General features: G+C 37.4%; 1 protein-coding gene across 1 annotated transcript in view; it reads left to right on the top strand.

Moving 5' to 3' along the window:
• The window catches only part of Plxdc2 (plexin domain containing 2), a 388,918-nt gene extending 367,718 nt beyond the window's left edge, over positions 1-21,200 (top strand). The window contains exon 14 of the mRNA XM_042685982.1: positions 20,901-21,200. Within this exon, the coding sequence (XP_042541916.1) occupies positions 20,901-21,017 (117 nt within the window). The 3' untranslated portion in view covers positions 21,018-21,200. The remainder of the gene's footprint in view (positions 1-20,900) is intronic.
• The last annotated feature ends 2,249 nt before the right edge of the window (positions 21,201-23,449 follow it).

The raw sequence follows: 23,449 nt of genomic DNA, 5'->3' as shown, positions 1-23,449 counted from the left end.
AATTGAACCCAGGGCCTCGTGCATGCAAGGCAAGCACTCTACCACTGAGCCACCTTCCCAGCCTGAGCAGACATATTTTATCTTTTACATTGGCCTTTTGGAATCCGTCCCTTTGCTTTAACGATCAAAGCATGGAGGTAAGTCCACCTGTGTGTGGAATGTGTTGGTGTGTGTTTGCATACAGTGTATTTATGGAATGATAGAGTGGGGTGATATCTTAGTGACAATTTATTACCATCTCCTGGTAGCAGAGAGACTGGGGCTCAGAGGAGTAAAATGACTTATCCAAGATCAACCTGCCATAGTTGTAGAAATCTAGAATTGTGTGTGTATGAGTATTCTACATGTAACTACAGTAGCATCATTCTGCAGGCTCTTTGTCTTCTTTCCTCCATGCTTTTCACCCATCCCTTGAGTCAATTGCTTGAAAATGTTAAATCACTCCCTCTGTGACACTCTGCTACTCTGTTACCCATCTCACAGTGGCTGGGTTGTAGCCGAATTATGAAAGGTGATAAGTACTATTGTTAAATCTAGTGAATGTTGGTACTCCAAAACAAACAAACAAAACAACCCAGACTCACAATGACTATACAGACTAGAATGTCAGAGCTTGGAATTTTCTTCGTGACTAATTAGATTAGAATCATAGGCATGCAAATATGGAGATTGAATACAGTCATATTGTTTACATTGCATTTATATTTCATGTTGCACGGCGGTCTGCTTTTTTAAAATGAAATTGATGTGTTTTTTCACTGTGAAAGTGACACTGTTGATTACAGAAAATTAGGACAAGGCTGCAATGCAAAAGAAAAAGTCATTCCAAATTCTGGTGAATGCAGAAATAATAACTTCATATTTTAGTGAGTTTTCTTTGAGAACTCATATGCATAATTTCATGTTTGTCCATTTTATATCACTGTGATTTCACCTCAGTGCAAATTGATGTTGGCTTTTTTTAATGCCCTCTTCCTGCTCAATTAGGAACTCTTTGTAAACTTGACTTAAATGGCTATAAACTATCTTATTCATTATTCATTCAATAACTCTACACTGATTGCACCATCTGCTGACAAGGGGGTAATTCAGAAAGCAGAAGGGCCTAATGAGTGTCCAGAAATTTAAAAAACAAACAAACCAAAAAAAACCCACTGTTTTCCACCTGAGATTGTGTGTTAGGTATCCTTTATGACTACACCAAGTTACCAAAGGTCTAGTAGCTTAACACAACACATATGACCTTATCCAGGCAATGTTTCAGCAGGGCTAATTCCCTCAGGGAATTCCAGGAATGAATTATTTCCTTGCCACCATTACTTTCTAAAGGTTACCTAAATTCCTTGGCTTGTGGTCTCTCCTTATATCATTTCAAGTCTGTTTCTGCCATCTCATTTTCTTCTACTACCTCAAACAGCCCTGCCTCCTTCCTATAAGGCCCCTTGTGCCAACGCTGAATTCAACTGAATAGCCTAGGATAATTTCTATATGCCAAAGTCTGCAGACTTCCTTCTGCCATATAAGGTAACATGGATAGGATTTTGAGTTTATTAACACATGGGCATCTTTGGGGAATTATTCATATGATATGATTCACATATAATGTAAGATACATCACATATAATCAATTAGCTGCTGATGCATTCTTATATTTGATTGTGGAAAAATATTCTACTTTTCACTAAGTTATCCACCTTTAGTGAGGTCACAAGGTGACCTAAGTGTATCTTCTATACTTCATAGTCAAATCTACATCGCAAAAAACACCTGCATAAACTCATTCCTGTATTTGACTGAACATATATTGTGAGGGAATTTAATGACTCTGCCCATACGCAGGTACCAGAACTCAGACCACCAATCTTCTATCATAGTCATCTCTTCCCAAAAATGTGCTCTTTCCCATTTCTTCCTATTATAATTGGCCTTATTATGGACCTATTCATGATAATAGCTAACATTTATAAAATCTACTCTAGAGGTGATTTCCACTTATTCCCTCATTGAACCCTTGTGAACATATTATGAGATATTAGCATTGTCTTCATCATAGATGAGGAGACAGAGATACAGACCTAAAGAAATCTGCTCAGCATTATGAATCAGCATCTTTTACCGCACACTCAGACTATGAGCCCAGGATCCAACTCTGTTGACCAGCCTTAACCACCATGTTATATTCCTTCACTCTGTAGTAAGGGTTTTTCTTCATAAGCTGCAAGTAGAAATGTGGGGTGACATGCACGCAACAATATGGATTATGTCCTACTTTGAGATCCCTCAAAGTGGAATCCAAGGGAAGAAACAGATTAAAGACATTTAGTAGATAATGCCAAAATCACTGCCCAATGGTATTCATGTTTACATGAAGCTATTGTTTTTACTATCTGAGTAACAATAATACTACCAGAAGCTATTATCTGCATATTTTCTCCTAACAAAAAATATATGTTATTATACATATTGTGAATACAGGCACTTTTCGAACAAAATATTTCCATGGGCGGTGGCTTTTAAATTTCTAGTTTGTGACTAGTAAATAAGGTTATGAAGAAAACTTTCACCCCATAAACTGTTAAAAAGTGAATTGACTCTTTGTGTCCCAAGTGAGTCTTCTTATACAAGGTCAAGAATCAAAGTTCCAATCTCCTAGGGAGATATCTAATCTCCATTCCTTCTTACAGAATAGTCTGCTTTTCATAAATTTGTCTCTTGGAATTCCCTGTCATTCTCTGCCAGTCTTGGACTTGGCATTTCTTTAAATACTTTTTCTTGGTTAGAAGGTCAAAGAAAATTAAAAATTTTTAAATAGAACTGAAAATTCAACAATTGTCGGTGAGTCATCAACCATCTGCACTGACTTCATGAACAGCTTGCATTTGCATTTATCTTTCTTGCTTTTTCAAAAAAGATATGGGCACTGTGGCTCATGCCTATAATTCTAGATACTCAAGTGGCTGAGGATCAAAGTTCTAAGCCAGCCCAGAAGGAGAGTCTGTGAGATTCTTATCTCCAGTGAACCACCCAAAAAGCCAGAAGTAGAGCTATGGCTCGAATGGTACCGTACTGGCAGAAACCAACAGCCCAACAGATAAAGATACGTGACTCTGACAAAAATCTACCATACTTCCTTTATTTTTTTAAAAAACGTGTGTGATTGTCTATTTTCTTAAATATTAATTTCTCTGAATGAGAAAACAAGTTGTCTCACAACTCTTAAATCATGCGTACCAGTTTAAATCATGCATACCAGTTTAAATCATGCATACCAGTTTAAAGGTAAAGCTGCAAGGAGGTTTTCACACTAATGGCTGAACACAAATGTTTCAATGCAAATCATTGTTCATATCGTGGCTCAAATGTCTTAAGCATTTCTTGAGAGGGGCGAAATATATGCCTTTATTGTATATACCCATATTTTCTCCTAGAAAACTACAGAGCTTATATCACAGCTAGAATAAATAAATGAAGATTTTATTTAAAACAAAAGCCTTCAGCACACATTCAACAACCTAAGGGCTTCTTAACATTTCCAAGCAAATTCTGATTTCCCTATGCAGTATATTTCCTTGAGAGTTGTGTCTTATCTTAACAACAATAACAACAACAACAACAACAACTATAGACTTATAGACAACTTTCTATCATTCTTGTGAGAATTTTGCAGCATTCTACTCTGTAATATAGACACATGTGGTTGATGTAAAAAATAACTACATGCACCTTCCACTAATATTCACATTCCCAAAGGGGATTCTTATCTCTCTTGTTACTTTGCATAGCCTTGGTTCTCTAGCTGTGTGGTTTGAGATACTGTAAATTTATGATCAATTCAAACCCACAGAAACATTGGCTCCTAGAATCTCACTGAGTAACTTAAGACTGAGGATGGGGAAGCAGTGTGCTTGGGTGTTTTGCCATCTGTCTGCCCAGATGAGACTCTCTCTCTGGCACCACAGCCACAGGATGGCAGGGACCTTCTGAGCTGTTTGCCACGGGGAGAGAAGAACTCTGATCCCAAGGGCTATTTGTGGATAACCAGGACTCATAAAGACTGACACCTATGGCTCTTCACTTTTCTTGGGGGACAATAGGGCCACCCGGAAAGAAACCAGAGAAAGAAGTCAGGCAAGGATTCTGGAAACATTGCTTGGGAGAAGAACACATTTATTAAAAGTTTGGTCTCTTACTGCACAGCTGCTGGATAAATAAAAAATGGAAGTATGGAAGACATGGTCCACTGACTGACCTATAGAGTAAATAAAGATATCATTTCATAAGAACCTCACATCCTTTTTTTTTAATCTTGAAGTCACACATTTTGTGTGGCTGGCTTTTGCTTTTGAGGTATTTCTTGAGCTTCTTTCAATCTTCAAGAAAACCCAAGGGGAAGAAACGAATACATGGAAAGTAAATGTTTCTTATTTCTCTTCTTAGAGCAAGCAAAAAGAAAATCTTCTGTGACAAGAAGGAAAGGTTAGGAAGAATCTAAGTGAAATGATTTGATTCCCCCCCCCCACTAAAAAAACTGTGTTATTAGAGCTTCCAGAGTTATTGAAAAATTAAGAGAAATAGGTGAAAAGGACTACCTTAAAAAGAGGGACTCTGTAATTTTCTTTCCTTATTTTCTCCTCCAAGAGGCTAGATTTTTTTTCTCCTGCACTGAAGATTAAATGCTGAGCCTCATGCTTGCTAAGCAAGTGCTTTACCCCTTTGAGTCTTTTTACTTTACTCTGTTCTTTCTTTTATTATTAATAAGTTTTTTATTGTGAAAATACCGTACAGAGAGGTTACAATTACATGTGCAAGGTAATGAGTACATTTCTTATCAAGCATTGTTGCCTCCTCCTTTGTTTCTCCTTACTATCCCTGCCTGCCCACAATCCTCAGATCTCAGCCTCCTGAGTAGCTAGGATTACAGGCGTGAGCCACCCATGCCTAACTTTACTCAAGCTAGTTTAGCACCACTATCCTATTGAGTAGTTGGAATTACAGTTGTGTGTCATTACACGTGATGTTAGATGCAAGAATTTTATTCTGTTCTTCACCACATGTTTTTGGGACATCAGCTCAGGTTCATAAATATCACCAATAAAACAAGATTCCTTTTTAACATGTCACCTTTAATTTACACTCCTGGTTAGTGTATTTTCATTTACATTTCCAAACCTTAAAATAGTTTGTTTCTAATTTAATGAGATGTTTTCTTCTCTTCATTGGGAACGATTATAATAAACACTGAGTATCATACATTTTGCTGAGCTTTGTACTCAAATTCCTTCACAGTTATCATTTGTGAACAGATTAATTTTAATTACAGAAAATTTTAATTACAGAGCCAGACAGACAGACTCCATCAGAAAGTTCTTAAGAGATGAAAGAAGCTCATGAATAAATAAGTGGCTACAGCTTGATGCGGCATTTCAATACTTGACTTAGGTTATTTTAAGAATATGACATTGGTCCCTCCCCCACAGTATAAGCCCTGTTTTCACTGTATTTGATTTTGGTATAATTTGGGGAGGGGAAGGGAAAAAAAACAAATTGTTTAAATAGGGATACAGGTGGACCCATTACAACAATGATGTACAAGACGTTATATCAAAAAATGAACTTTACAACTTTGGTGGGGGGGGGGTAAGATGGGAAAGGATGGGAAGGAGAAACAAAGGAGGCAACAATGCTTGATAAGAAATGTACTCATTACCGTGCTCATGTAATTGTAACCCCTCTGTACGGTATTTTCACAATTTAAAAAAAAGAATATGACATTGTATTAAGTATTCTGATTTCTTTCTTCTCTTACATCTTGAAGAGAAGATTGCTGTTCTTTCAAAATCAATTCTTGACTAATTTCTTTTTGGTGGCTTGTAACTGTTCTCTGTTAAATACATAAACATTTCTATTTGTAGAATCAGATCATAGGAACTTTAATTTCAGCGATAATTATCATTTCCCACAATAACAAATTTATTCCATTACCAAATTATTCTTTCCGGCATTTTTGGATAGCACAATTTCTTCTGGCAGAAAAAGAAAGAAAATTGTGTTAATGTGTTGATTATTATGGTATGCTGGGATTAGAATTATTTGTGACTGTAAGAAAATTAAAAATTTAAATTTGAATTCCAGAGATCAAAAATGGAAGAGTCTAAGGAACAGAAATATAAAAGAATCCATTATAAAGAATGGTAACAATTAAGCTGTTATAATTCTAGTAGCCATGATTAACCAAAGGATTTTTGTTTTTTAGCTTGTGGTACTGGAGATTGAACTCAGGGCTTATGCTTGCTAGACAAGTGCACCACTACTTGCACCATGCTTCTTGTCTGTTTGTATATTGATTATTTTTGAGGTTATGTATGGCTTGTGTGTGTGTTTTTCTATTTTTGCTCTGGTAGCCTGAGCTGTGATATTCCTAGGATGGACAGGTAAGTGCCACTACACTCAACCATTGATTAAGATGGGGGTCTCATGAAGTTTTATGTCTGGGCTGACCGTGACCAGAGGTTCTCCAATCTCCATCTCCCAAATAGGTAGAGTTAAAGGCTTGAGCTACCATACCCAGCTGCCAAAGGCATTTTTAATCTGCAGATCGATCAAGATTACTTTGTTCCACTTCTGTGATGATCATTCTAATAAAACTTTTCTCACCACAAATAAAATTCCTTCTACTTTAAACAAAAACAACTTTTTAAATATGATATATTAAGTGAATGAGTACATATCTAATTCTATAACTACATGATTAAATAAATATAATAATGAGAAATTTCTGTAGATAGGGTAAGTTTTGGACAGACAAAAAAGATTCATGAATTTTTAAAATTACTTTTGAAGCTAGGCACTAGTAATTCAGATCCATATCCTAACTTCTTAAGAGGGAGAGAACTAGAGGATTATAGTTCAAAGCAACCCCCCCCACACACACATACAAAGAAAAAGTCTATGAGACTTCATTTCCAAAATAGACAGCAAAAAAAAAAAAAACTACACTGGATGCATGACTAAAGTAGTAGAACACCAGCTGAACAAACATGAGCCAAGCAAGCTTGAGGCCTTGATTTCAAATCCTATTATAGGTAGAAAGAAAAATATGTATTTAAGCATTAACTCATTGCAATGTGGCACAGACTTTAAAGGAGTAATGATAGTTTCATAACAAGAAAGTCTCATAAAATAAAATGTTTATATTTATTCAAAAGCATAGTGCAAGTTAAAACTTTATGGTTTTAATCAGAGCTACTTGTCTTGCACTAGTGCACCAGACTTATCTTCTTTTATATCAGAATTAATGTCTTAGAATTAACATTATGTTAGAATTAACATCTTATCTTTTTGTTTCCTTTTATCTCCTTGTTTTAACCTTGGACTATCTAACTGGAATTCAGTAACTGCTAACTAGACGACTCTTGAATAAATATAAATTGAATATGAGAAGGAAACATAGATGTGGCAGAGAATGGATAAAGAACATTGAGTTCATGGGTATGTGGTTGCCATCTAATGATATATCCTATAAGGCTTAGGGTGGAGTGCAGGTGCAGCCTAGAGCACTAGGCTGATGTATACACAAAGCCTTGGGTTTTATTTTAAAATGAATTATGTTTGTTGGGGCTGGGAAGGTTGCTCAGTGGTAGAGTGCTTGCCTTGCATGCCTGAGGCCCTGGGTTCGATTCCTCAGCACCACATAAGCAAAAAACAAAACAACAAAAAAAAAGAACTATGTTTGCTACGTGCCAGTGGCTCGTGCCTGTAAACCTAGTTATTCAGGTGCCTGAGATCTAAGGATCATAGTCTAAAGCCAGCCCAGGCAGAAAAGTCTGTGAAACTCTTATCTCCAGTTGACAACCAAAATGGTCCTTATCAAGAGTGAGGTCTATTCTGTACCCCATATAGATAGAGGAACATAGGCAACCTATGTTCTCCTCATTGGAGGAGAAGGACTAAGGAGATTAAAGACTTGACACTCATGCCAAGGCAAGGATGGAGGCAAGGAGAAGTTCTAGCAAAGAGGAGCACAGTTTTAATAGGCTGCCAACTGTAGATGAGCAGGAGGATGGTGGAGGAGCTGAAAGAAGAGAAAAAAAATTGGGTGCATACAAAGATCTTGTACAAGCTCCAAGATCTGAAAAAGGGGAAACTGCAGGTATCTGGTGGGTTTGAAAAAAGGAGGCATAAGTCACATGACCAGTCCCCACACTAAGAGAAAATACTGGAATTGGTATAAAAATGGAGTAGAATATGGACAATAGAAATTAACAAGAATAATAGAGATTAGAACAATGTGAGACCGTATGAGATGTGTTGCACAGCATTTCATACTGACTTTTTATGCGATAACACTTAAAATTTACTCTCAGCAAATTTTCTGCATACAATGAATTTAACCATAGTCTTGAAGCTATGTAGTAATGCTCTAGACTTATTCAATCTGTGTAGCATGTCCTTTGGTCTTCTTCTTCCCATTTCCTTCACCTTCTAAGTTTACTCCTGTTAACTGCTTTTCTAGTCTATTTTGTCCATTCAACCTTTTAAAAATTATACCTGTAAGATCAGTCAATATTTTCCTTTGTGTCTTTGACCTATTTCATGTAGTATCAGGTTCTTTAGTTCATTCATGTAGTCATAAATAGAAAATAGTAGTGTTTGTCTCTTTGGGGAAACAAAAGTACTTCATTGAATGTGTGTGTGTGTGTGTATGTGTGTGTGTTTTCTTTAAATTCATCTGTTTATAGATACCTTGTTGGAATATCTTGGCTACCATGAATAATTCAAAAGCACAACTTTGAACAGCAAACACGAGTTGCAGCCAAAAGTGTTATTATAAATACTGAGATTTCTTGCAGAAATCTCCTTCTTTCCATTCCTCCCCTCTTCTCTTGGGTAATTGTTGATGAGTTTATCCACACGGCAGATGAAAGGCAAGAAGAACAAGTGATCTTGATAAGTCACAAACCAAATCATTGATGGATCCGTGGATAGTACATCATTGATGGTACCATCAAAACAATTGTTTTTATGAGTTCTAATTGATATATCTCAGGCATTTTGTTTTTCTTGCATTCATTTTTTTCATTGTCTAAAATATTGCAAGTGGATTTACTTTCACAACTATACACTGTTGCTCGCAATAGTATTTCAGTGACTATTTTTGCAACTTTGGTCACAGTATGCATGGGCTGTACTCTCAATAGAGCTTCCATAGAAATTGGCTATGGCCCTGAGCACTACAGGGTATTTTAAGTCAGTAATGTTGAAATCAGCTATCGCACTGCACTTCTCGCTCTCAGTACTTCTAAAATCCCTCCTCAAAAACCACATTTTCCTTAGATGTTATTTCCCCGCCATCCTAATGTTATATTGATTCCTATGTTAGGAACATAAATCATCATTTTATTTCACTGTATGAATTGACTTGACCAAAGATAGTACTTTCGAACGTTGAAAAATAAATTAAATTTCTAAAGTATATAAAGAGATTCACCATTTGGGGTACCCATTTTTCAATATGGAAGCTTAAATCATTTTTTAAAGTACTATTGTTTCTATTTCACTTAAGTGTACACTTAAAAGTAAAATGATATTATAATATTCAGATCATATGTGAAGATCTATCTTTGTAGTTTGAAAATAGGCATTGATCTAAATCTTCAAATTTAGATTGAATGCATACATTATCCTGTGGGGCCATTTTCTAATTGTGTAATTAAGATGTGGCTTAAAGCCCACAACTACTTTAGGGTAGAAAATAACTTGCTATTTCCCATCCCTAAGGTCAGAGCTGGTGAGATCCTAACCTTTCAGCTGTCTTTGACTTTTCTCAGAAACGCACTGGTGCTCCTCCCACAAATAACTTCATGAAAACGATGCCTTGAGGAACACAGCCAGTCTGATTGTTGTCGAAACAGCACTAACTCAAGTCTGACTTTTACTAGGACATTTGCGACCAGAGCAGCTTCGTCTTGTCTATGAGCCCCATCACTGTACAATGGTGATTTGACTCCTTTTCACACCCAGTGCAGGTCACTTTTCTTTAGAGTAAATTGCCTGTCTAATAGAAAATTACTACTCAATTTTAGGAGAAAACAACCACTGGAGCCAATTGAGACCCCTTAGAAGGAAGTTAACAGATTATATTCGTGTGTGTAGAGCTGGATGCTGAGAACTGAACTTGGGTCTTGATGAGGAAAAGATCTATGTATCGCTAGCTCAAGAACCATTGGAAGGAGAAAGATGGAATTTAATTTCATTTGCATGGAGATATGTGTTTGAAGGTTCTGTCAGTCAATTGTCTTTAATTCTCATTACGCCCCAGCAAGATCAGTGACTATAGGTAACAGAAAGTGAGATTATAAGAAATTAAATAGCTTCAAAGGCTCCTAGAGTTTGTTAGTCATAAAGAGAAGGGGGTAAGGGGGTGTCCCTTGACTACTGCATTGTGGTTTAAGGATGAAGATATGGAACTTAAACTACTTCTTATTATAAGTATAAATTATCTTAGGGACCTATTAGAGTTTGTTCATTTGGGGGAGGGGGGGAGGGTCTGGTCGTGGGCCTGAACTCTGGGCCTGGGTGCTGTCCCTCAGCTCTTCAGCTCAAGGCTAACGCTCTACCACTTGAGCCACAGCGCCACTTCAGGCTTTTTTCTTTTTGCTTATGTGGTGCTGAGGAATGGAACCCAGGGCCTCATGCATGCAAGGCAAGCGCTCTACCACTGAGCCACCTTCCCAGCCCCGAGTTTGTTCATTTGGTAACATTTCTACATGTGTTTGGTTACTTTCTTTTTCCTCCTTAACTGGTGAATTTGTATTTACTCTGTGTTCCTTTTTTTTGTTTGTTTGTTTGTTTTTGGGGGGTGGGGGGCCGTTGAGGAGCTTTGAACTCTGGACCTGGGTGCTATCCTTCAGCTTTTCAGCTCAAGGCTAGCACTCTACGACTTGAGCCACAGCACCATGTCTGGTTTTCTGAGTAGTTAATTTATTGGCGATAAGAGTCTCACGGACTTTCCTGCCTGGGCTGGCTTTGAACCGCAATCCTCAGATCTCAGCCTCCTGAGTAGCTAGGATTACAAGCGTGAGCCACCAGCACCCGGTTGTTTTCCCATTTGGGGGGGGGGGTATGATAATATTTATCTTATTCTTTCATAGTTTTTTTATCCACTTCTGGCATGCTTAAACACAAAAATTATACTAGCCTGTCTTTTTCAGCCCTTGAATATTTTTCAGATCCTTTTGCAATTCTTGGAAATAATGATGTATTATAGAGAAAACAAATATGGCTAGTAGGCTTGTTCTTGGTGTCAGCCCTCTTTGGTACTCCATTGTGGATATTTCAAGAGTTCAAAAGGATATGACACTCAGTCTCTGGGATACTGAGAGAGAAGAGAACATGTGTACACACTCTCCATGTACATGATTACAAAAACAACCACAATGTATGCTGAAAAAATGGCCAGAGATATCAATAAAGCATCTCAAAATGGCTGAGCCAACAAAAGAGAATGAGAAGTGACTGCTTAGATGTGGGTAGAGCTCTGAGAAGTTGTCCCAGAAATTCTGTGAAATGAGTAGCATTTGTCTAAGTAAATGTGATGGGTGGATCACATTCCAGATTGTCGAGAAGACCCTAGGCAAAGCCTCCAGTTGAGAAATGATGGCTTATGAGCAGGACAATGAGAAAAGACAGTGGCTGCTTCTTTTTTTCTTATTAATAAGTATTTTTATTGTGAAAGTACCATACAGAGGGGTTACAATTACAACAGCAAGGTAATGAGTACATTTCTTATTAAGCATTGTTGCCTTCTCCTTTGTTTCCCCTTCCCATCTTTTCCCATCCCCCCCCCACCATCCGCCCCTCCCCTCCACCCCTGCTCCAAAGCTGTAAAGTTCGTTTTTCGACATAACGACTTGTACATCTCATTGTTGCAGTGGGTCCACCTGTATCCCTATTTAAACAATTTGTTTTTTTCCTTTCCTCTCCCCAAATTATACCAACATCAAATACAGTGAAAACAGGGATTATACTATGGGGGAGGGACATACAAAGCAACAAAGAAATCATCTTATAAATATTTTAGAAACAATAGCAAGAAAGGAAAACCATTTGAGTCTTTATCTTCTTGTTTGTGATCATTCGGGTAAATGCCCAAAAGTGGGATTGCTGGGTCATAGTGGAGCTCTATGTGGAGTCTTTTCAGGAACATCCATACTACTTTCCAAAGTGGTTGAAAAAGTTTACAATCCCACCAACAATGCAGTAGGGTTCCCTTCTGTCCACATCCCCTCCAGCATCTGTTGTTATTAGAGTTCTTGATTATAGCCATTCTAACTGGGGTGAGGTGGTATCTCAGTGTTGTTTTGATTTGCATTTCTTTTATGTCTACAGAGGTTGAGCATATCTTCATGTGTCTACTGGCCATCCTTCTTTGCTCTTCAGAGAAGTTTCTCTTTAAGTCTTTAGCCCACTTATTTATTGGGTAGTTGTTCTTTGAGGATTTGTTGTTGGGGGATTTAATTTTTTGAGTTCCAGGTATATTTTAGATATCAGACCCTTGTTGGTTGCATGACTAGTGAAGATCTTCTCCCAATCCGTAGGCTTTCTATTGATCTTGCTAGCTATGTCCTTTGCCATGCAGAAGCTCTGCAATTTCATGCAATCCCATTTGTCCAACTTTCTTTGTTTTTTTGTGTTTCTGGGTCTCTATTAAGAAAATTTCGGCCTGTGCCAAGGAAACAAGACCCTACTAAAGCTACCTGCACAACTATGTTTATTGCAGCATTATTTACCATAGCTAAGATATGGAACCAACACAGGTGCCCCTCAGTAGATGAATGGATCAAGAAAATGTGGTATATATACACAATGGAATTCTTTGCCTCCATCAGAAATAATGACATTGCCCCATTTGTTAGGAAATGGAAAGACTTGGAAAAAATTCTATCAAGTGAAGTAAGCCAGACCCAAAGAAACATAGGTCCCATGGTTTCCTTTATTTGCAATAACTAACATATGTCTCAAACAAGCAGAAATGGTCAGATAAGCTGATGTTAGAAGAAATGAACCCCAGTGGCTGCTTCTTAATCTTTATTTGGTCACTGGCTCTATACCTGCCCAGGCGCCAGTCAAGTGCCTGTAGTGGACCTTAGTATCAGTTTGTGTTTCTGGCATTTTGGTTTTTTTTTTTTTAACTTTTTGGTTGGTTAGTTGTTGAGTATTCTTTTATATTTTTTAAATTATCTGTAAGTAGTTATAGAAAGGATCGTCAATTCAACATGTCAGTTTATTAAATATGATCAACGTCTTCCCTTTCATCATTCTCTTCCATCTCTCCCAACCCCACCCATTCCCTCAATTTTCCTAGTTCCGTTTTCCATAGGTACATGGATCTTACGTTTGCATTACCCCATCTTTTCACGCTCCATGCATCTACCCCTTCCCCTTGATCTCACCCTCCCATTATACACACCAAAAGCTCCAGCTTCCTAATATGCATTTTGCTAAACCGCGAGTTGATTGTTCAAAGACATTACACCTTTGGAATCATCCCCTGTACATGACGTAATTTCGTCAATATGCTTTTATGTATATAAACAGATGACCCTGTATAAGTTATATATTTATAATTTAGATCAAACATCCACAAAGGAGAGAAAAGCATGTGCCCTTTGGGATTTAATTTTCAGTGAGCTCTGAGAAATCCCAAAGAGTAGAAGACAATAATAGACCTTCAAGTGTTTGAAATGTATGATTAAAACTATTTTTTCATATGGATATCAATGGCTCATACCTGTACTCATACCTATACTCATACCTATTTACTCTGAAGCTGAGATCTTGAAATAAAATGATTCAAAGCCATACCAGGCAAAAAAAGAGACTCCATGAACAAAATATGGGACTGGAGGTGTATTTTAGTTGGTAGAGTGTCACCCAAGCTAGTCAATTGAGAACAAGAGATTGAGTTCAAGCCCTGGTACCAGAAAAAAATATATATTTCTTCTCAAATTAAATAGTTTGTACTTAATATTGCCGCCAGTGGAAAAATCATCTACTTTATCTTTTCAATGCTTTAGTTTATTAAAAAAAGCATATGAATTATGTGGATTTTGTTCATCCCAATAGATGGTTGCTCTAGGCCTGCATTAGGACAGTTTTCCTCTTGGATTTGCCAATGATGGTATAACTTAGCACTTCAGGATCATCATAGGACAGTTCCAGAATGAAAACAACTGCCACATGAGGAAGAACCGAAATAGGACCAGCAGAAAATACATCAACCAAGACTCAGGCTTCATTTCATACACAAATTATGGCTTGAAATTCAGAGCTGCACCAGAAGATAGATAAGTCATTATATTGTTCTTTTTTTAAGGAGAAAAGCAAAATTAAATCCATGACCCAGTTACTGGTACAAACAGCAGTAATTCTTTTGATTACATCGCAAGTTTGACTGATTCAGATCCAAGCACATTGTTTTCCCTTCCAAAAGAATTGCCAAATGAAACATAGGACACTTAGAGACTTTAAATTTCAAATAAAAATGAGTCATTTTTAAGTAAAAATATATTGCATTAAAGATAGTTTTCAAAATCACTTATCTTTCTGAAATTCAATTTTAAGTAGTTTTCATTTATTTACTAAATCTAGCTACCCAACATTATAATCTATTCATATGAAATATTTAACCAAATAAGGAAAATAGACATTGACATATTTTGAATTATAAATTACATATAATTAAATTATATGTTATATATAATATGTATGAAACATTATATATCATATATTATTAAATTATTAAATATATATATATTCCCCTAAACAAAGGCTCATGCTGTAATCCTAACTACTCAGGAGGCTGAGATCTGAGGATTACAGTAAGAAGCTAGCCCAGGCAGGAAAGTCTGTGAGCCTCTTGCCTCTAATTAACCAGCAAAAAGCTGGAAGTAGAGCTGTGGCTCGAGAGGTAGAACACTAGCCTTGAGCAATAAAGCTCAGAAACAGCACCCAAGCCCTGAATTCAAACAGTAGGACTGGCACACACACACACACACACACACACACACACACACACACACACACACACACACACACAAATTCCCTTCCTCTGAACAGTAAAACCAAAACTAAATATTTTAAAATTTGCTTGCAGTACAAAAACCTGTGTTTAGTTTTCATCAACATCTGTCCTCATACAAACACAAGGAAGGCAGAATTCAATACTGCTTATAGCACTTGATTTTGGAGAAGCATTACCCTTGCACTTTGCCTGTGCTGTGTGGCTAATCTGTTTCAGTATCCTTAAGAGCTAGGCAGAAATGCAGAGTTCCAGGCTTCCCCAGACTCACAGAAGGAGACTGCATAGGGACAGAATTCTCCGTGATTGGCAGGCACAGGCTAGGTCGAGAAATACAGATTTCGTTCCATAGCTTGCAAACATGCATTAAGAATGCATTCATAGGCTCCCTTAGGAGGCGGAAGCTTGTAATATTGCCCGAACAACTGAAGGAGACCAACCTTGGGTGACTGGACTTCTAGGCAATGTTATATTCAGAAGAGAGAGAGGGGAAGGGGAGAGGAGGGGGAGGGAGAGAGAGAGAAGGAGAAAAAGACTGTTTAATTTTTTTTTAATTATTAAAATTGGGGGCCGTGAGAAAGGGGAGTAGACTCTAGTTCGTCTTGTTCATTTCATTTTCTAGATAAGGAAAAAGATATGGAACTTTGTCCAAGTCCTGTGTTGGGAGATGGTTTCCCCTTTCCACTTTCTCTCTGTTCATTGAGAAAAGCAACACAGAGTAGCAGAACTTTCAGATCAGCTGCTTGTCCAGGGCCATCAATCACCACAGATGTCATCTGTCTCTCAAATTTGAAAATTATCCCCTTTACTTTTAAATGCATGTTTCCCACTTCCTTTCAAGGGTGCAATAACACAACACAAAGCTCTGTTGTCTCTCCCCGCTGGAAGACACATCTCCAGCTGCAGTTCTGTGTACTTTGCTGAGAAGATGCTACAGGTTTGTTTGTTTGTGGATGTGTCAGCTAATTGTCCTGCCACAGACCACTGAGATAGACTTGGATGACTGTTCAGTTAATAAAACTGAAGGAGTAATTAGGGAGAATCCCTGCTCGTGTGGCCCACCCCAGTGTCAACATAGCAACAGGAGCACTTTTTTTCTTCTGATTGTGATTAATTACACAAATAATTCTCAGAAATGAAATTAAAATCGCCTACACATCACACCCTAAATATGTTTTCAAGCATTGCATCCTGGGTCTCTGCAACAAATTAATCTTCCCGTCTGGTTTGAATTCTGCAATGTTCCGCATACATCCTGTTGTGTTAGCCAGTGACCCTGTGAACTTTGTCAGTTTTCTGGAACAGTTTGAATTCACTGTTCTAAAAAGACCACAGATTTGGAAATGTCCAAGCCTCAAGAAAGAAGTTTGGTATATTCCTTTCTTGACATGCCAAACTACAAGTTCATGTCAGGCCGGAATAATATTGAGAGCCTCTGCTTTTCTTGGTGACTGTGTGCATAAGTCACATAGCATCAATACTAAGGATCTTTTCATAAAAACAAAATAATCTGTTGAGTATCTCAATGTCATAGTTTCCTTTTGTTTTCATTTATTCAGACATTTCTGAATTGCTTCAGATTGATACTGAAACACAATTTCAGTTAGGATTAATTGTTTTATAATCTTCTCTTAGGCTTAGGAATTGCAAACATTAATCAAATGAGGCATGAGTATCAACCATCAGAACTATAGCATGGAAGATTTGTTGTTTCTTTTTAGTGGAGGTAGTAGTGGTGGTAGAACTTCAGAGCCTTATGCTTGCTAGATAGGTGTTTTAGACCCCTTTGGGGGTTATTTTTCAAGTCAGGTGTTGAGTTTCTATCTGGGACTGGTTTCAGATCATGACCTTCCTACCTATATTGGGATCACAGTCATGCACCACCATACCCAGCTTAGTAATAGTGATGCAAAATCTCCCTGATTTTTGCCGAGGCTGGTCTCAGTAATCATCCTCTGGATCTCTGCCTCTCCAGGTAGCTGGGATTACGGCCATAGACCATCATGCTCGACCCTTGTTTTAGTTTCTTTCATTGTGGTCTCTCCAGTTATAAAGTCAATTACTAGAGACAAGCAAAAACAAAGATCTGGGGATTTCAAATGACAAATAGATATTATTTTAAGGATAAGGAAACAAAGGCTCCAAAACCCTGAATGAGTTTTTTGCGATCACATAATTTTTTGTTAAGTAGAAAAATGTTTTTATACTTTTGTGAAAATATTTTATAAAGAAAGCAGAACTTTGATGCAGTTGTTAAATTTATTTGACAGGTTTTAGGGCTAAGTAAGTCAAGGAATTGTGAACGAACATAAAATAAGATAAAAAATTTTAAAGTCCAGTTGTACTATTTTTTTAATAGATTTCATTACAGAGTATCTCTAACCCAAAGTGCTTGAGATCAGAAGTAGATTTTGAAATATTTTAGATTTAGGATATTTTCAGATACCTTGGGGGAATTTTGGGGATGGGATGCACATCTAAACACAAAAATTATTTGTCACCTTCCATCTATGATCTAGAGGTACTTTGATAAAATGCTTCTAATAGTGCCATTTATGAAGCAAAGTTTTGTAGTATGGAATTTTCCTTTTGTGGAATTATATCTATCCTCAAAACATTTCAGAATTTGCAGCATTTGCAATTTCAGCTTTTCAGATTATGAGTCGAGATAATCAACCTGTATAAATTTTAAGATATTGTCTTGGAAAATTCCCTTTCTTTCCATTAAGTCAAAACTATGGGAATAGGTATAGTACGTGAACTTATCCTGGAGTAAAAAAGCAATCTTGCATTATTTTGGAACTGTGTTATACCCATTGTATTGAGTTTATCTGGCATGTGGGCCCTGGGCCATGAAATCACTCCATACATGACAGAATAGACAGGTATGATTATCATTGGCTTCCTTAATAATTTTGTCTGGTCCAAGAATGTTATAAAAGTCCAAATGGTCCTTGTTAGTACAATGGCTCTCCACCCCTTAGTGCATATATGGATGTCCAAATTATGTGTGAGAGCTGGCCTCTCTAGGCATTTTATTTCTTACTGACATATTTCTATGCCTTTTGGTGAATAATGAATCAAGAAAAGTTATCTTTAAGTATATATACATTATTCCTGAAAATAAATTTGTATTGTCTCTACAGAGGATGTTTCACTGTCTAGAGTATATCTGTGCTATGTTTAGACCTTCTAGGATGAATTCACAGTGAACAGTGTCAGCAGCCCTGCAAACTTCTCACCTAAGCCAAACTGAGGACCTTAGTCATTCGATTTAGTAACAGAAGCCTCAAGTGACTAATTGTGTCACATGTTTAAGGCATAAATAACAATAAAACAAGGCTCACACATGTTGGATGTTGGATTCAATATAAACCATTGAATTTTGGAAATACCATTTTAAGCATGACTTTCATTTGCTACCCTCGAAGTTTTGTAGGAAATGTTGAGTTGCCAATTAGAAATGAATGACTTATAATTATATAGGGAAGATGCTCATAAAATGTAACTTCGGCAAGCACATTATGAATGTGATTGTCATTGCCCCTCCTTGGTGATAGTTATCTACCTAGAGCATCGTGTCTTTTTAATTGCTCCCTGCTAGCTGCTATGCATTCTTGACTTTGGAAATGTAGAGCTACGAAGCAAAGGCATAATGTTTGCCTAGGAGAGTCAGGCTTCGTAACAGCCCAGTTGTGGAGTTATGGAGGCTGATGGAAGCACTGTGGTGTCCTCTTCAGAGCAGTATTACTTTGAGCTACAGAATGTATCCGCTGGCGATGGTCTATTGTCCCACTAAAAGCCCACGATTTTGCTTTATGGCCGTCTCCTTAGTTTGAATTCATTCTTCTAGATAATAGAGAGCTTTGATGTCATTTACTTCATGAGACTTGATCAGCTAATGAGTAGTAGGCATTCTGAGCATACAACGTTATAGATGCCACACATACTGTTAAGCTCCTCTATGACCCAGCAATCCCACTTTTGGGCATTTACCCAAATGTTTACAAACAAGACCACACTAAAGCCACCAGTATGACTATGTTTGTTGCAGCATTATTTACTATAGCTAAGATATAGAACCAACACAGATGCCCCTCAGTAGATGAATGGATCAAGAAAATGTAGTATATATATTCACAATGGAATTCTATGCCTCCATCAGAAAGAATGACATTGCCCCATTTGGAAATGGAAAGGCTTGGAAAAATTATATTAAGTGAAGTAAGCCAGGCCCAAAGAAACATAGGTCCCATGGTTTCCCTTATTTGCAATATCTAGTATATGTCTGAGTCAAGCAGAAAAGGTCAGATAAGGTGATGTTAGGGAAATGAACCCTAAGATACGTATTCAAATGTTTTTTTCTTTCATGCGATTGTTTCTAACACATTTATAAGATTATTTCTTTGTTGCTATGTATGGTCCCTCCCCCACTGTATAACCCCTACTTTCACTGTATTTGATGTCGGTATAATCTGTGGAGGGGAAGGGGAAAAACAAATAGTCTAAAAAGGGATACAGGTGGACACATTGCAACAGTGAGATGTGCAAGTCATTATGTCGAAAACGAACTTTACAACTTTGGTGCGGGGGGGGGGGCAGGGAGGATGGGGGGGTGAGGGGAGGATGGGAAGGGGAAACAAAGGAGGAGGCTACAATGCTTGATAAGAAATGTACTCATTATCTTGCCCATGTAATTGTAACCCCTCTGTACAGTATTTTCACAATAAAAAAAAGAAAAAAAAAGAGTAGAAAGTTACCTCAATGGGCATTTTCTCTCGAAATGTAGAACTAATCATTACTACTTGGTGTAAAATCCTTCTCCCACAGCCCCTCATCAATCACATGGGCACACCATTGGCAAATCTAGCAAGACACCAAATGCCTGTATATGCAAATAGACATCTAACCTTTCCTTGCATTAAAATTCCTCAGATAGAAATAAACTTCCTTCAATATTTATTGCCTTATTTATCCCCAAATCACAGGCACTTTGATAAATGAAGTAATCGTTTCCAGTGTCACTGCGGCAGTGAAATGCATTTTAGTGTCTTTTGCTCCTGCAACTTCATAATTCATCTCAGCACATCTATTTCCAAGCCACCGGAGGTTTGCTTGATAGACAGAATGCTGGGGGCTTGGGGGCTACAAGTAGCCTGAATTGCAGGGCCAGAATCATCTGTGCAAAATTTCACCTCATAGGCTCCAAATTATTCACACCTTCTGATTAAGGATTCCATTTTTAGAATATGCCACTTTAAATGTTCAAGTATAAAAAGCCCTAAAGAGGTGTGCATGGGTTATTGAACAATTTCTTAAGATATTAAAGGATATTTCTTGGCACTACAATTGCTAGAAAGTCCATCCGCTAATTGAAAGCACACTTGTAGGACTCGTGCAAAGTTATGCAAAATTGTATTTTTTATTGAATTTAGCAAGATGAAGTAAAAGTGATATAGACTTCTAGAGAAGAGAAATGTCAATGGCCATGTATTTTTTAAGACTTCATTTTTACCTGGTTGTATTTGGGCACTTTTCCCATACATATGCATAAGGATGAAATCTTGCCTTTAAGAAACTCCCAAATGAACTTCCACCTGCTGAGGGTATAGAGCCCCAGGACAGATTTAAGTGCAGCCTTTGAGAGTGTAGAGAATGGAACTTGTATCAATTTTAACTCTCATGAGACTAAAACATCATTTAACCTACTTGCTACATTTAATTGAGAAGCTAATCTAGACTAGTTGGCAAACTGTTTCTGATGAGCATGTCTCACCCTAAAGTTCATTACTACTATTATGTTTTTCATTTTCTGTTTTAGAGACGCCCAAGCCAATGGCCCGCGATGAAGTTTCGAAGAGGTTCAGGTCATCCTGCCTATGCTGAAGTTGAACCAGTCGGAGAGAAAGAAGGTTTTATTGTATCAGAGCAGTGCTAAAATTTCTAGGACAGACTAGCACCAGTACTGGCTTACAGGTGTTAAGACTAAAATTTTGCTTATATCTTTAAGACACATACACACACACACACACGCACACACACGCACACACACACACACACACACACACACACACACACACACACACACACACACACGAACCCTAAGCTGCTATAGCCTGAAGGAAAAGAGATTTCTGGACATACCCAATCCAGGAAGGGCAAAAGATACACTAAATCTTGTATAAGACATTGTGTATACTAAACATAAAATTCCCTAATGGGATGACATCCAGAGTTCACTTGGAATATCTCCTCTGGACTTAGCAGAAATATGACAAGATTAAAATGCTTTTGGCTTTAGGTGCAGGGTTGCAAAGGAATTGAGAGAAAAATAATAATAATAAAGCTTTAGTTCACAAGGGATCTACAACCTTTGGTTCAAATGTTCTTCTCTAAGGTCTCAAAGATAACCGTCTCCCAAAGGCTGGAACTCTTTCTCTCGAAAGGGTACTGATGAAGTTTCAAGATTCCTGAGAATAGCTCATATGGGAACAAAACCAAACCCAAGCTAAGAGGTTTTCTATCTTTTCTAAACAGACCTGTGGCAAAAGGAGTTTGGTTTTCTACTCTTGATCCAGCTGCTGCATCAAGTTGATTACTTTATGGGATGAATCTTGCATCGGCACGGGAGATTTAAACTATGCCTACTTCTTCCTTGATAATGAGTGTCCCTTCTGAGACCTGTGACAAACTTTCCAAGCTTTTAGCTAAGCGATAAAAAGGAGAAAGTAGCAGAAGAGGCTCTCATACCCCTGCCTCAGCACTGATTTGTTTTAAGAAGTGTTACCTCTCGTTTCCTCTCTATTCAATACTACAAAGCCAACCATCACTCTCGGCTGATGGAAATAACAGGAAATAACCAAGAGTTCCTTGATCATTTTTGAGACAAAGCCTTTAAGGGACTTTGTGGTTGTTGTTTTTAAAAAAAAATTTTTTTGCCATTTCTGTAAGCAAAGCCCATTTCATTGTGGATTCCTGTCTAACAAGCCATTCAAGTCAGCATATCCCTGATGATAGAAGAAATGAATGAACCCTGCTGAACCATACAATAATTTTCTTTAAAGCACATAATAGTTACTTAAAAATATATATATATAAATATATTTTTGTTTATAACTAACACAAGGCAGGTTCTTGTGACTCTAAAGAGTGCATTTTGTCATCGTGACAACACAAATGCAAGATGTATCACTGCATTGCTTCCATAGAGTTGTAAAATAATCCTTAATGGTAGAATATTTTTATGTCACTTAGCAAAGGTGGTTCAGTGAGATGCAGCATCCATTATTGTCCTACCTAGTTGATCCACTTTTCCTCTCCTACCCACCCCTTCCCTCTTTGGTTCAAGGAAGACAATACAAAAAGCTCTGAAGATGAAACTACCACTGACCCACTAATTAGCTTTTGAAAAATTCACTGTACATGAAGAAAGGAAAAGTTTTGTTGAGTAGGAAAGTGGTTAATGCATATATATTGACCTCCTAACGTTTAAATTCAGGCATGGTGTATATGATTTCATCAACATCCTGACCCCATTTTTATATTCTGTGCCAAGAAAACTGTTGGCTCAATGATTGCAGATTTGGGTCTCAAAAAGGAACGAGGTCTCAAAAGTAGCACTTTACTAACAGCATAGATTCCACACACAATGTCTGTATTAGACAGCACCAGTACACTCACAGAACACCAGCACCGTGACTGTCTGACATAAACAAGTGCTGTTTTCTGCCATGCATTTTTCATTTTTTGGTTTTTTTTTTTGGCTTTTTGCTTTACATTTTTAAGTATCTGGTGAGCAGTAACTTTTCTCTAGCCTATTTCTTTAATAATGGCAAAAAAGAATAAAATTGAAAATACAGGTGATTGGAGGATATGAGAACAATCTTGGGTGAAGCTACATTCAGTTTATATGATAGGGTCCAACTTATTCCCATGGAGTAGGTTTGGTCAGATAGCAATAACAAATGACTTGCCAATGTAATTGGTACAACTAGTCTTCTACAAATATGTAAGAAATACCAAGACGACTTCCTTTTGAGGTCAGATGATGTGTTGCTATGCACTTTGGCAATGGGTATGACTTCCAACAGTAACTGATCAACACTTACAGGGATGTCTGCACCCCTATCTGACTCCTTGCACAACTTCTTTATAAAGTCATGTTATCCTTCTGCCCTTCAAAGCTCATCTTCCATTTCAGATTCAAACAAATTGGTAATTCCTTTTAAATAAATAAATATATAAATAAATAACCCATGAATTCGTCAGTGAAACATAGATAACACTGAATAATAAAAGGATACTTTTCTGGAATGCTGGGGGAACTTCCGAAGGGAATTAAGATGAAAGAAAGTGAGACACCTCTCTGTC

Source organism: Dipodomys spectabilis, unplaced genomic scaffold (assembly GCF_019054845.1).
Source record: "Dipodomys spectabilis isolate Male_0828 unplaced genomic scaffold, ASM1905484v1 ptg000096l, whole genome shotgun sequence".
Lineage (NCBI taxonomy): Eukaryota > Metazoa > Chordata > Mammalia > Rodentia > Heteromyidae > Dipodomys > Dipodomys spectabilis.
This window is presented reverse-complemented; position numbering and strand designations above follow the sequence as displayed.